Source organism: Silene latifolia, chromosome 5 (genome assembly GCF_048544455.1).
Source record: "Silene latifolia isolate original U9 population chromosome 5, ASM4854445v1, whole genome shotgun sequence".
NCBI lineage: Eukaryota > Viridiplantae > Streptophyta > Magnoliopsida > Caryophyllales > Caryophyllaceae > Silene > Silene latifolia.
The window spans coordinates 76,231,538-76,248,204 of NC_133530.1; the positions used below are offsets into that span (position 1 = coordinate 76,231,538).

The 16,667-nt window shown below is 34.2% G+C and overlaps 1 protein-coding gene across 1 annotated transcript; it reads right to left on the reverse strand.

Moving 5' to 3' along the window:
- Positions 1-6,337: 6,337 nt before the first annotated feature.
- On the reverse strand, positions 6,338-7,357 carry LOC141655566 (uncharacterized). Its single transcript, XM_074462640.1, has one exon. It carries the CDS (start codon positions 7,355-7,357, stop codon positions 6,338-6,340), a length of 1,020 nt encoding a protein of 339 aa, XP_074318741.1.
- Positions 7,358-16,667: the final 9,310 nt, after the last annotated feature.

Consider the following 16,667-nt stretch of genomic DNA (forward strand, 5'->3'; position numbering starts at 1 on the left):
TCAAGATTATCAAGATAATCAAGAAAGTCAAGACAATGATATTTTCTAAGCCTTAGTCGAAAAATGTAAGAGTAAGTGCAACATTCTCATTTAAGTCAAGTTATGGCAAAACCATACAACGAGAGTTGCATACTGTGGTTTCTGGTACTACCGTATGGAGGAGGTCTTTCGACCAAAATGTTTTAAGTGTTAAAACTTTACAAATTTCAACCTTAAACATTTGAATTTTCAAAAGCTTGAAAATTATCTGAAATTTTGGAGTCACAAACCCACTTGACTAAGCCTCTAGATTTGTGCAAACAACTTTTACTAAAATGGCAAAGAAGACTTGTCAAACTTCTACAGTAAGAAAAGTTTTTTGCCATTTTGGTAAAAGGTCACATGTTGAGTGTAGTAGCTTAAGTTTTCTGATTTCTTAAGCCCCAAGCCTATAGTCTAACAGCTACCATCACTCAAGGCTACCATTTTAATATTGGATTTAATTTTTCTAAGTTGTACTTACCTATAGACTAAATCCACTATAAATAGAGTGTCTTAGTCACATTTATTTCTCAAGACTTCCAAAGAATTTATTGTAAAAACCTTGCAAATCATTTGTGCATTTAAAGCTTTGTTCTTCAAGTGTTTGAAAAACGTTTTTCTGATTTTAAGTCTTCAAATTGTTTTCGAAAAAGCTGTAAAAACCTCCAAGTATTAGTTCGTTGTACTGTGACATAATGAGTTTGTTCCATGATTCTCGTGTTAGATATTAATTGTGATCTCCGTGTTCATTTAGTGAACTCTTGAGATTAAAGATTTTGTAACACCTTGAGATAGAACCCATAAACTCTTGAAGCGGAGTAGCTTTAAGTTTGAGTGCAACCGGAGTAGGTTGGCGAGTTATTTTCATTGTAAGGGGTTTAGTAAGTTTGAGTAAATTTCTAAACAAGCAATAAAATAACGGTTGGATGTAGGCCTCGGAGTAGAGGCTGAACCAATTTTTAAAATGTCGTTTGTTTGTTCATTTACTTTTACGTTCTTCCACTTTGCTATTTCTCGCATGTACCTAATCAAGTTCTGTGTCACAGTCACTTATACTATGACATAGAACTGTTGTACCTTCTTGTGAACTTACATTCAATTAAGTTTCTCAAGTCTCGTACTTTAATATTCTTTACTTAAGTTAATTAATTAACCAAGTTAAGGATAAAATTTTTAAAAGGTACACCTAATTCACCCCCTCCCTCTCTTAGGTGTTTATCGTTCTTAACTCTACACCTAGTCTCGGTCAGGTCTGGGTCATACGCAACAAGGGTCAAAAACTCATATAACCTACGGTACAAACACCTTCAACCACCTATACGAAACCCATAAAAACACCCCTGACCCGCCGGTCATTGGTGGTCAAACGGAGGTCCGGCTACCCTCTGGTGGTCCATGGTCACATTCACGGTCAAAGCAAGTCCTATGGTGGTCTAAATAACAAGTTATAACGAAGCAAAGTGTATACATGAGACGGTCTTAAAGTATTACCTTAAGGCGATAATAAAATTAATTCCTTTGCTTTTCTCTTCCTTTGCTTTTCTCTTCTTTCTTTAAGATCTCTTCCTTCTTCTTTTATGAATTATTTTCAGATTTATTATGGTATTTATAGTGTAAGATTAAAGAGTATGTGAGGTCAATTAGGAAACTTATTATAATTACCTTATTCTAATTATTATAGGAATTACCACTATAAATTATATTATTATTATTATTATTATCATATATTACTAGTCTTACCATAACTAGAATTTCCACCAATTATCTTATTATTGCCATAACATTATTATTATTATGATAATTATTGATATAATTATTATTTCCATATTATTTATTATTAATTCCCGATAAAAAATCCGATTACTTAATTATTAAGCCTATAAAACCCGTCCCCCAATTAAGCCTATAAAACCCGTCCCCCAATTATATCACACGGCCCAATACTATACTATTAGCCAAGCCCACTTCACGAATTGGATTATTAATTTATTATTTAATTAACGTCTTACTCGTAATTATTATTATAAATGCCTTTAACTAATTATTAAATTACATAAATTAGTTATATAAACTTCACTAAATGACGGGGTATTACAGTCTTCCCCCCTTAAAATGAACTTCGTCCCGAAGTTCGCCCATAACTACTACAACAACATCTTTAAACATCCACATAACCGAGCACAATCCATCTTATGATAACACAATTACCCATTTACGATTATCAACCACATCAATGTTCAAAAGATAAGAAACAAAACTTACATTTTTCAAGGCTAAGAAAACATGGTACAACTTCTAAAAATCATTAACAATTAATAATATAATTACCTCTTGAGGACATATACTTTTTAGAAAATAAAGAGAGTTATTAAACCAAGAGAAAAAGAATCAAGTGAAAAACTCGTAAGGCCAATTTATAATGCATTTTACAAATTATTTGGCCGAAACAGAAATTTTACAGCAACTTGTCAGAAACTTAGGTCAATTTGTAAAAATCACCATAAATTGTCCAAATATTCCCTTATAACGTGGCTTATCAACTTAGAAACCAACACGAGCCTATTAAACAGTGGAGTTTGAATTTTACCAAATCATTAAGTAGTTTTTAAATGATAATTTTTATAAAAACATGGCGCGGAAACAACACTGTACAGGAATACTTTGACCAATGTCCACTAAAATATTTATTTCTCCTAAACCGTATATTATTTGAACATGAGACCAGTGGCATATGAAAGCTAACTCACAAGGGTATCACACATAAAAATTTCGTATAAGAATTTTAAACAGGCAGTAAATGGCAGCTAAAACAATCAAGGGTAAAATTTTGTGAAATCAACCAAAATCACATTCTTCACAATTCCACACAATAATTAATACTTTACATGCTTAATCATATTCACACCCTCCACATACATGCCATCATACTTTCCCCATATCAACATGCTTAAAACAACGCTTAAAATCATATCACATTCTATCACCTTAAAAGCAAGGTTACGTTCCCGTAACCGCAATCATCAACGAAACCAATAGTCAACCAAGGCAACAAAAAACTCCTAAGACAAAATAACAACATTCATTTTAAATTTCCCCACACTGTAACATCTCTCAAGATATCCGGTTCGAAACTGGAAGGGCCAGAAGTTTGGTGTGAGGGGGCTCCTAACTCATCCAAAGCCTTAAGTGGGCTCCTAACAGTTTCTATCCGGGTTCATTTTATTAGACACATCTTATGTTCATTATTATGTTCATTGGTTAGGCCTGAGGATCGTATTGCTCTGATACCACTTTGTAACACCACCATTTATTCAGGAGCCTTTAGCTAGACATTCCCAAATAAATAGGACAGTTACCATCTCGGTTTCCCGAGGTAGTGAATAACAAAGTATAACAATACCAAAGTACTTTAAAACTTTAGTGAATACATGTTTATTACAATTTAACCAACTAAAACTTAATATAAAATAATTACAACTCGCAGCGGAAATAAATAAAGTTATATAACTGTTCTATGTGATCTAGACTTCAACTATGGTCCAAGTCAAGCTCTCATCCCAATGCTCCCAAGTCAGCTATGTTGGAATATGTGTCCTCCGACAATAATGCGATCACAACTGTCGATCATGATGATCACATGTTTAAGTCTCATTTTAAGAATACATGTGTGAAGTAATATTTTATCACAATGGTCCACACATATCGGTAATGATTGGCTGACTAGAGTTTGACATTACTGTCGTGCGACGGTGGTGATCAGTTGATCCCCTTAGGTCATACCTAAAGGGTAACACTCTTAATTGATTATTTAATTGATCGTATGACGATACCGGTTAATTAAATTACTTAAAGTTGACGGACGATTTTGGAAGTAATATTTACGTATCTCATTATAATTTGATTAAATAAGATACGGTCTAAGTGATCGAATTGTTTTATTACTTAGATGAAATTATTGTTTACGGAAACAATTGAATCTGAATGAATAATTTATTATAAATACAAGATGTTGTGATTTATCATTGATAAATCGTTTTGGTACAAGTAATTATGAATTACTAAGTCGATTTTGTACATGACGTATTTTTATTAATACATTGATTTTTAATATGTTAAAAATGCATGACAATTTTACATGACTTGTGACATGTGACAAATTGATAAATTGACAAAGATAAAATGGAATCCATTTTATCTTAAATGGACCGAAATGAAGGGTGTATTAGGCTAAATATTGTGTTGATTATTTTAAGTGGAAAGCATAATCATTAACCTAATGGATAGCCATGCAAACCTAGTTGTTTTTGTGAAGAGCACCTTGATCATGCATTGGTCATTACCACCCCACCCCACCCGGTTTTGTCATAGAGAAAAGCCAAGGGTTTTTCTCTATAATTTACCTAATATACACTACATGCAAAAGTAGTGTATCATTCATTCAAACACATCTAAAAAAAATATAGAGTTTTTAGAGAGAATATTACTCCTTCTTCTCCCTTCTCTTAACCGAAAAAATAAGAGACAAAATACAATATTTTGGGTCAATTTTATTAAGATTAATATTGTTCTAGTATTAATAATATTAATCTTTTGAGAGGTTATCTTGGGTATAATTCCTTGGGAGGGATTCTAAGCTTGAATCCTTGTTCATCCAATATTTGGAAGCTCAAGAACAAATGAGTAGGAGAACTCATTTGTGCCCATATATCCGAAATCTCAATGTAAGGATGACGATTTCTTCTCTATATTTATTTATGTTTGCATGCATAAGATCTAAATTAATTTTATGACTAAATTAATTGAAAACTATATGAATATGTTGAGTATAATGAGATATAGATTTCCAACAAGCGGTATCAGAGCCTTAGGTTGTTTGCATGCAAATCGGTTATTGTTTTTCCGAGTTATACGATTAACAAATAAAACTTATAAATTTGTGTTTATTATGATATATCACGAAATCAATTATGCATGTTAAAGTTCCCGGTCCTAGAATGTATTTAGGATATTTTGGTTAATTTATGGATTTTTATTGTTCATTTTATATAATAATGGCATTAAAATGTGATTTTATGATAAAAAAATGTCATTTTTGGATTAAAAATAGCTAAACTTCGTTTTTTTCCAGTGGTTTTTGGATATGTTTTCACATATATCATATTTTTATGACCTGTAATTTTTCATAATTTTATGAGTTCTTATGCTCGAAATAGGTTTTTTTTCAAGATACAATCGAATTTAAATGGATAAATAGGTTAATATGAGTTATATTTCAAATCTGGTCATAGAAATTTAGTATGTTATCACATGAACTTTTACAAGATGTGTGTATAATAATTGGCTATAATGAAGTCTTTATGCATGATTTATGAATTTTTGATGAAAAATCACATAAATAGTGACTTTAATTAGTAAAAATTGCTAAAACATACTTCATGACTAAGGAAAAACGTCACATGTTGCATTTTATCACCTATTTCAGATCTAAAAGTGAAAAGTGAATACAAATAATTTTTCTCATATATTATTGATAAATGCGATAAACCGCAACATTGTTTTTCTCGATAATTTTCGAAATTTTTTAACCTATGGTTTTTGAGCATTATGAGTGTCATGGTATTTTTCCAGAATGTTCATGAGTTTAAATTTCAAATTTCAAATTTATTTGAAATTTTTATGATTTATTTGAAGTTTATGGCATTATATTGTAATTTTAAGTCCTTTTATGAACAATATTAAAAAATATAAGTTAATTATTGTCAATATGTTAGTGGAGACTAATTTTGAGTCCTAAGATGGTTAGGGTAATTAACTAGTACATAAATATGATTTTATGTAATTATTGTGATTTTTACAAGGTTAAATCACGCAAATCCGTAAAAACCGATCAATATACGATATTGGCTCCTTAAAGGCGATTTAGCATAAAATTGAGCATGTTCATAAATATTATAATGCTGCATTTTATTTATAATTGTCATATTTTAATTTTATGTAATTTTTGAATTATGTAATTTTTACTTAGTATGGCCTTAGTTTTTATTGATATTACCCGAAATGTATGGGAATATCGATTCGGTTGTAATTTATTGTGATCTCGTATCACCGTTTTGTAATTTAATAGATTTATTTTATTTTAATTACAAATGTATAATAGAAAATTATGTTATTTGTTATGTAATTTATTTATTCCGGAGATCTTTTTTTTTTTGGTAAAATGTAAGTAATATTATACCAAAGTGAAATCACCAACATACATCAACCGTTTTAAACACTCAACTACAAACATTAATCAACTAATTGAACCATAAGACAATCATATCCAAGCTCTATAATTATCACTAATCTTCCCAGTAGAATGCAGCACTTGCAGCCGCAATCTAAGGTTCTGCAAGATCTTCTCAATCAGTTTCTCTGGTCTCAGCAGTACCCCATCTACTCGACTCCTGTTTCTCATCTCCCAAATATTATAAATCAGAGATTGAATACCAGCAGCAATGATTTTCTTCCTTAGTAAGTTCTTCAATCTTATCTTTAACCACCAGTGCATGAAGTTGTCTATAGGAATGGCCATCTGAAAAAATCCATTAAGCAAATCCAAGCAAGCTTTGCCATAAGCACACTCAAAAAAAAGATGAGTATGACTTTCATTTTGAGTCCCACAAATGCAGCAGATAGTATCCCCACAAATGCCCATCTGATATAATCTGTCCCGAGTGAGAAGTTTTCCATGAGCCACAATCCATCCAATCAGGCAATGCTTAGGTAGACTCAGAGAGTTCCAAACAAAAGGGGTCCAGGCAACCCTGTTGTTAGACGTCCCCAACCAAGAATACCCAGCACTGATAGTATACTTATGCCCCTGTTGCAGCCACCAATCATTCACATAACCTGCCTTCAACTTCTCTTTAACACCACATAGTTTTCTCCACGACCAGCTTGCACCAGTATTAGGCTTATAATCAACCCAGTTCACACCTTTCATATAAATAGTATGAATCCATTTAACCCACAAATGGTCCTCTTTTTGGGCAATCCACCATATGTATTTTCCCAGTGCAGTTGTGTTCCATCTCCTAAGATCAATGAGGCCTAAACCTCCTTCCTTCTTAGTTTTACAGCAAGTATCCCACACAATCAGAGCAGGCCCATTTGAAATCTCCTTGCCTTGCCAAAGGAAACTCCGACACAAAGCTTCAACCTTGTTCAAAATACTCACAGGAAGAATGAAAATACGTGCCCAATAACAGTGCAAAGTACTGAGAACAGACTTGATTAGAACAAGTCTTCCTGCATAGGAGAGTTTCCTAACTCCAATGGCCCTAATCCTTTCCATCACTCGTTCCACTAATTTAGAGCAGTCACTAGTAGCCAATCTCTTAGCAAGACGGTGTTGCCTTGATATGCGTGGCAAGACCGAAGTTCAAGGGACCAAAGGAGTTGGTTTCCGAATTTGTAATAGTTAAATTAGATTTACTATTTTAGGAAGGCCATACTAGGATTTAATTTATGCTTTGCATCTATATATATGTTGCATGCATCGCTAAATCGCCATAACTAAAACATACATTATCATTTTATCGAGTTTATCGACCGTGTCAATTACAATTATCATAGTTCACCGCTTTAGTTCACTTAAAACGTGATAGATAATAAATTGACATGACATATCGCTAAAAATAAATAATTGAGACTTAGCCTTACCAAAAATTAGAAACCATGAAAACCTATTTCGTGAGGGAGTGCACTCGGCCACACCGGGGTACAAACCTTGTTACGAAGGGGAAGTGGGTGATAAATGTCTATCCACCGAATTCATGTTGATGAGGGTTTCATCGGCCACACCGTGCCCAAGTTAATGTGGGTTTGGATCATGGAAACATTTATTCATAATTTGGATTGAGCTCAACGGAAGTATTCATGACCGTAGTCGCATGTGTTCCGGGCTATAGATAAATATTAAAGTAATTTTATCGACCAAGAGTTCTAAAAGTAGAATCAATTAAAGCGTTAATCCACCGAGTTATATTGATAAGGGATTCATCGGCCACACCGTGCCCAAGTTAATATGAATTTGGGTCTTGGAATCATTTATCAAGTTGGGTAGAGGTCACTAGATAAATGCAATAAAACTTGTTTAAATTAATTTTTTAACGAGTGTTTTTATTATTTTGAAAACGACAAATGTTTTATTCCTTCTATTTTCGTTTTGTAGACCGCTTTTATTTCTCATAACAAATGGTCGCTCCAAACACCAACGCCACACCTCTCACTAATGTTTCATGGCTCCGATCCTTCATGGATCGTTGTAAACTTGAAAAGAATGGGTCAAATTTCTCCGATTGGGATGCCCAACTCAAATTAGCCGCCCAAGGTGACGACAAGCTTCGTTACCTCACCGAGGCCTCTCCACCCGAACCTAATGCTAGGTCGAGTGCCGCCACTAGGGAAGCATATGAGGCTTACCACAAGGAGTCCGCCGCAATGAAAAATGTGTTGATTTTTGCGATGGAGGCGGATCTCCAAAGGAGAGCCTTTAAAATGGGCACCGCTAATGAAATCTATTCCAAGCTTGTGACAATGTTTTCACAAACTCTGAGGATCGTCCAATATGAGGCGACCTCGACATTCTTTGATCTCGACTTTAAGGAGGGCCAAAAGGTTAGCCCTCACGTGCTCAAATTGATGGAGCTAGTCGAGACTTTGAAGATTCAAAAGGTTGAAATCCCCAAAGAGCTCATTGTAGATAGGATTCTACACTCCTTATCCAAAGTCAAAGCGTATGTTCAATTCCGGGTGAATTTTAACATGCAAGACAAGGACGTGTCTCTTGAAGAGTTGCACAAGTTACTTGTACAAGCCGAAAGAGCCATGGGGTTAAATTTTAACCCACCTAAGGATGTGCTTAACATAAGCACCTAGAGCAAGGGGAAGTTCAAGAAGAATGGGAAGAAGGGTAAGAAGCAAGCTCCCACTTTCACCAAGGCTAAGACTTTTGAAGCTAGCACTTCCAAGACCAAGAAGGGTCCTCTTGATAAATGCCATTATTGTAATGGTGTTGGACATTGGAAAAGGAATTGTTCCAAGTATCTTGGTGACATCAAAGCTAGAAAGATCACTCCAGTAGGTAAATGACTATCCTTTCTTTTATCTTTCTAATTCAACTATGGTATTGTGATACAAAGTTGTGATAATGTATCCCCTTTTTATTGTAAATAGGGCCTCCACCAAGCAAGGACAAGGGAAAATAAAAGCAAGCTTGAGAAATCATGAAGGAGCTAGGAGTAGCTACCGATAAAGCTTGGCTTTTATTATTGTCTTTATTTTAATGTTATGGATTTTTAGAACTATTTTGATTTCCGTGTTCGACATGGAAATGGTTGATCCTTTCTAAACAATTGTTGTATTTTGGATTATGGTGGCTTGGTTTGCAACCCAAGTCACCCGTTTTTATCGTATTTTCTTTGTTCTAAAAATTCGTCTTTATATGCTTGCACAAAGAAACATATGATCATCCACTTAAAGTGATCTAATAGACAACTATAATGATGGGATTAATTATATGTCCACAAGCTTAAGGCTTGAGTATGATCAATTATAAAGTGATGTTGAGTTGATGAACTCTCTTAAAGGAATGTCAATCACCAAGTACACTTATCAAATCTAAAACAATTAGTCAACCTATGAGATAGTCCTCCTTATACTTCAAAAATCATTATTTGTGTCTCATAAGCTATCTTTGAATCTCTAGTGTATTTATTCTAAAGATAGAGTGGGAGAAAAATGTAGACACAAAGAACACAAAGCAAATTTGTGTTGAACACAAAGCAAATTTGTATACTTGAGTAAATGAGATCTACGAAAGAACGAATGATTTGCAAATTTGTATACTTGAGTAAATGAGATCTACGAAAGAAAGAATGATTTCTATACCTATATAGATAGTGTACACGAATAGATGAGATCTATGGTCTCGAATAGATGAAATCTACATGCAAAAGAGACCAAGTGAAGTAATAAAAAGAATATGTTCTCAAGATAACTACACGAGGAGACCAAAAGAAAGTTTTGGAAGAAAATGACTAATTAAAAGACTTATCAAGAGATTTGGCTAGTATATGAACAACATTTGACCAAGAGTTTCAATATTGATATTTAATTAAGAGCCTAAATGAAACAAAGTTGCATCCTCGAAAGTAAATGAGATTTATAACTAAAAGTTGCAAAGAAAGATATGCCGATATCTACAAAAGCTAAATTAATTGTTAACCACGCTAGTGTCATTACTTAACCTCATTATGAAAATGAAATGGTTAAACCTCCTTCCGGAAAAGGGTATTTTGAGAAGGACGTATATTAAATGAAATTCACATTTAAATAATGACATTGCTACGCATCATTATAAAATGAATGAGTTAGAGATTAAAAATCTTTTTCCATAAGTTTAAGATTGAAACCTTTTCTAAATAGGTATTTTGAAAAGATATATTGGGAACATTTGGTTTTATCTTAATAACTTGACAAAGCAAAATATATTTCAATTCTTGAAATGTTTCGATTGAGTAGTCAATTGCGAAACATGTGGAATTAAGTGGGAGTTTGAAATTATCGTGTGAAGACATGAAATTTAGTGGGAGCAATCATCTTGTAAAATTTATAACTCATTACTCATTGAGAATGACGAGCTAATACTATCTTTCAAAAGATATGTTTGAGTTTTCAATTCTGGATGAAAATGGACTATGATGAATCCAATCACATCATGAGATGTTGGATAGGTATTGAGATATACACATCGAATCAACAAGAACCGTAGGTTATTCATGTCAATGAAAATGGAATTGCCATTAGCAGTCATGGTCATTCATTGAACCTAAGAATGGTTGATCACATGATTATAAATTACTAATGTTTCCGCCATTAGAATAATCATGTACATGTCCAATAATGAATCATATGCATAAGAGCATGATGAATCATTGGCAAGCCATAGAAGAATCGTCATGAATTCTCGAGGAGAACTAATGAGCGATTCCAGTGTTGGACTAAACACTCTGTTATGTGACAAGAGGTTGCACATATTGAAGTTCGAACACACGTAAGGATTTATGAAAATCCTAAGCTATTCAAGCTAAAAGGAGAAATAAGAAGTTTGGAAAGATACTTAGTTAAAGTAAGAAGTTACTCAAAACTAATATTTTCTAATATGATAGGATTTATGAGAAGTGCTAGGCTAATCATCTTGACAATTGTTGCAAGACCCTACAAAACATATACCTAGTGGATTGCGAGTTGGTAAAACACTTGACCAGTGCAAGTTATATCATCCACCACAAATTCGTTGGTTATGTGATAAACAACAAGAAAGTTCTTTCAAGATAAAAAACCCAAACCTAGGTTGGGAACCTATATGTGTAATTGGTAAGGTTCATGCTATGAGAGATAACATGAATATAAAGGAAAATGCAATACAAGAAGTATGAACACATGGACACATGTTATGTTAAACTTCTATTGCAATCGACTAGTGTTTACACACTTACGATATACATCACAAGGTTGTAATATGGTATTGGCTACCCGAATGTGATGTCAACATTCGTCGTTTGAGTTATTATTAACTCACCTAATACTTTGTTACATCCAAACGGGTTGTAGAGACAATTGAACCCCGTTAAAGTGAACACGGATTAGCATTGTATTCGCCCATAGTTACTTACATGAGGTGACGTCTCAAAGTGATTAGAGTGTGATGCGATTGATGGCAAGTTCAAGTGACATGGAGTCATGTGAGATGACTAGTCGATCACATAGACAGACTGTTAGGAACACTTTGTCGAGCCTTATGACCGTTTATAGAGTTCTGGCAAATTTATATAGCCTGGTCGTGGCGAGAGCTACTATAGTATTCTAATGAGTCGATTCTTTTGACTAAAGACTGTTTGCCTAAGATGGCACAGTTTCAGATTAACTTTGATTTGTGTTACTACGACCTTTGTAAATGGGGTCAAATGGGCATATTTTGGGTTATGATGGATGTGGCTAGTCGAAGGGAATAAGTGCGATAGGAATTGTCCACCCCTTGTCAGGGTTATAACAATATCTCAGGGCCACTCGAGGAGTAATGAACTGGAAATGCGTGGCCACGCTCGGAAGGTATCTATGGTAGATAATTCTGGTCAATCAGTTATTCTCCAGATCGAGGAAACCACTCTTGATATGATCACTTGCAAGTACAACCTGAAAGACACCTTGCATTGAGTAGGAGATAGTAATAGGACAAGAGAATTGGTGACGCACACTTGTCGAGGACAAGTGGGAGATCGTCGGAATATGTGTCCTCCGACAATAATGCGATCACAACTGTCGATCATGATGATCACATGTTTAAGTCCCATTTTAAGAATACATGTGGGAAGTAATATTTTACTGTCAACTGGTCCACACATATCGGTAATGATTGGCTGACTAGAGTTTGACATTACTGTCGTGCGACGGTGGTGATCAGTTGATCCCCTTAGGTCATACCTAAAGGGTAACACTCTTAATTGATTATTTAATTAATCGTATGACGATACGGGTTAATTAAATTACTTAAAGTTGACGGACGATTTTGGAAGTAATATTTACGTATCTCATTATAATTTGATTAAATAAGATACGGTCTAAGTGATCAAATTGTTTTATTACTTAGATGAAATTATTGTTTACGGAAACAATTGAATCTGAATGAATAATTTATTATAAATACAAGTTGTTGTGATTTATAATTGATAAATCGTTTTGGTACAAGTAATTATGAATTACTAAGTTGATTTTGTACATGACGTATTTTTATTAATACGTTGATTTTTAATATGTTAAAAATGCATGACAATTTTACATGACTTGTGACATGTGACAAATTGATAAATTGACAAAGATAAAATGGAATCCATTTTATCTTAAATGGACCGAAATGAAGGGTGTATTAGGCTAAATATTGTGTTGATTATTTTAAGTGGAAAGCATAATCATTAACCCAATGGATAGCCATGCAAACCTAGTTGTTTTTGTGAAGAGCACCTTGATCATGCATTGGCCATTACCATCCCACCCCACCCGGTTTTGTCATAGAGAAAAGCCAAGGGTTTTTCTCTATAATTTACCTAATATACACTACATGCAAAAGTAGTGTATCATTCATTCTAACACGTCTAAAAAAATATAGAGTTTTTAGAGAGAATATTACTCCTTCTTCTCCCTTCTCTTAACCGAAAAATAAGAGACAAAATACAATATTTTGGGTCAATTTTATTAAGATTAATAATGTTCTTGTATTAATAATATTAATCTTTTGAGAGGTTATCTTGGGTATAATTCCTTGGGAGGGATTCTAAGCTTGAATCCTTGTTCATCCAATATTTGGAAGCTCAAGAACAAGTGAGTAGGAGAACTCATTTGTGCCTATATATCCGAAATCTCAATGTAAGGATGACGATTTCTTCTCTATATTTATTTATGTTTGCATGCATAAGATCTAAATTAATTTTATGACTAAATTAATGGTAACATATATGAATATGTTGAGTATAATGAGATATAGATTTCCAACAAGCTAATCTTTAGTACCTGTCAAATCTGCTCCCCATAAACGGTTCACCGCAGGTGTTCACGAATACACAGTCAACCGCGAGGTTGAGTAGGAATAAATACTAACAACAAAAACATACGATAACAATCCAATTTCCTTTTTACATTGCACAACCCCCGACAACGTGCTCCTCCTTTTACTTAGCACACTTCCCGAGCTATACTCGTTACACTAATCATCCCGCCAATCCCGGCCGGGCCGGGCAAGCCTCAACCCGTAGGTGAGTAAACACACACTATATTACCAAAAGGTAATGTCTGCCTCAACATATAGTTAGAGTAATATCCACCAGATGGCCTGCAGACCAATCTGGGGCCTGCCTCGAGTAAACACGATAAATATCGTCTGCCAGAATAAATCTGTTAAACCACTCCACATTATTATAAGTAATGTCTGCCAGAATAAATCTGTTAATACAACAACAATACTCCACCACAATATAACCAACATATACAATGTAATTCTCCCTTCCAACAGTTATGATATGATTAACCAACATATGCAATATAAATCTCCCTTCCAACAATTACGATTATATCAACCAACACCATTCACATATGATCAACTCACTTTAATATAAACCATCCAACAAACATTATCGAGTAAAAGTTGAGTAGGATTTATCCCTACCTGGCAAGCGATTCCAATTAAGCAGCTCAAGCGGTCCAAATAATTAAAGCAATCAGAACCCAAATATAAATTCTTCATAAATCGACGTATCACAAATATTATACTTTACTTATTAATTCTCCAAATTAATTATTTATTATTTAACTCATTATATTAATTTAATTGATTACAATTTAACTTAAGTAATTATGTTCCCGTCTAACGATTACGTAAACCCGACTTAATGATTAATTAAACAAACCCATGCACACCCACACCCACACCCACACCCAATTCCGTGAAGACAATCCCACATCAACACTCATATACACAATCCCGTAACAACACACCCCACATCCCCACAACCACGGTTTTACCGTGTCCCTTACCTCACCAAAACCCGCGTCCCATGACACTCCTAGCCACCGACACCACCGCCCAAACCTACCATAGCCTAGCTCGCACCACAACCAATACCGTCAACCATCTAGCGCCTGCTAAAACACCCCCTACAACCTCCAATTTACACGCCCTAGACAGCCCCCGAAAACCAGACACAAAACAACATAGCTCAAACACTCACCACCCTACCACCACCGTAACCACCACAACTGCCACCACTGGAACAAGGTGGTTCCAGGGTGGTCCCTAAATCCCTTCGACCCAACAATACCACCACAGGAACCTCCCTACACCGGCAGCAACACCAACCACGTCGCCTCCCCTGTTTTACGCTAAACCGACCACCACCACCTTCAACCTCCCTGACGCCTCCACCCTGGTCGACCCAACCACCCGGTCCCATTCCCACCATACCCAGGTCAAGCCACGTCCAGTTTAGGGTTCGATATGGGGTCGAAGTCCCCTGCCCTGTTTCACGTGTTTCAAGCCCTCGCCGCCGCAAACCACCTTCAACAGCCCCAACGACACCACCACAACGGTCGACTCTCACCCCTGGTCTCAACCCTAGTCTCGGTTAGGTCTGGGTCATACGCAACAAGGGTCAAAAACTCATATAACCTACGGTACAAACACCTTCAACCACCTATACGAAACCCATAAAAACACCCTGCCCCGCCGGTCATTGGTGGTCAAACGGAGGTCCGGCTACCCTATGGTGGTCCACGATCACATTCACGGTCAAAGCAAGTCCTATGGTGGTCTAAATAACAAGTTATAACGAAGCGAAGTGTATACATGAGACGGTCTTAAAGTATTACCTTAAGGCGATAATAATAAAATTAATTCCTTTGCTTTTCTCTTCCTTAATTCTTCTCTTCTTTCTTTAAGATCTCTTCCTTCTTCTTTTATGAATTATTTTCAGATTTATTATGGTATTTATAGTGTAAGATTAAAGAGTATGTGAGGTCAATTAGGAAACTTATTATAATTACCTTATTCTAATTATTATAGGAATTACCACTATAAATTATATTATTATTAATATTATTATCATATATTACTAGTCTTACCATAACTAGAATTTTCACCAATTATCTTATTATTGCCATAACATTATTATTATTATTATTATGATAATTATTGATATAATTATTATTTCCATATTATTTATTATTAATTCCCGATAAAAAATCCGATTACTTAATTATTAAGCCTATAAAACCCGTCCCCCAATTAAGCCTATAAAACCCGTCCCCCAATTATATCACACGGCCCAATACTATACTATTAGCCAAGCCCAATTCACGACTTGGATTATTAATTTATTATTTAATTAACGCCTAACTCGTAATTATTATTATAAATGCCTTTAACTAATTATTAAATTACATAAATTAGTTATATAAACTTCACTAAATGACGGGGTATTACATCACATTTAAATATGCTACGTCACATTAAATTTTAATCTAGGTGGGTTTTTGGATCCTACGTGGTTTTGTCTAGGTGGCGTTTATTTGTCAATTTAGGGTAATCTTTTAATTATATTTTATAGATTTATCAAGCCACATCATCATTTCTTATTTTGATAAGAAAAAAAAAATAAAAAATAAATAAATTTGTAAACATTAAATACAAATAAATAACATAATAAACATTAAACTTTACCCTATTTAATTTTAAAATAAATTAAACAATAATCAAAAATTAAAATAAATACTTAATTTTATAGTTCCACGGTTATTATTGGAATAAGATAAAGACAAATAAAAGCGAAAAGAGAAAAATAACTGGAAAAAATATCAAAGAAAAAAATGCATTGTAGTGCAAGAAGAATAAATAATAAGCAAAGAAAATAAAAGATCAACTACATCATGTGACCCATAAAAAAAATAGAAAAACAATGTAAAATGTAAAAAATTAAACAAAAACACATCACGTGCAAAAAAAAAGAATAACAAAGTAAAATATAGAAAAAATAACATAAGACCCCACTACACAT

Excerpts from the sequence above, each read along its gene's own strand:
- LOC141655566 (XM_074462640.1), bottom strand. The coding sequence starts at position 7,357 with ATGGAAAGGATTAGGGCCATTGGAGTTAGGAAACTCTCCTATGCAGGA.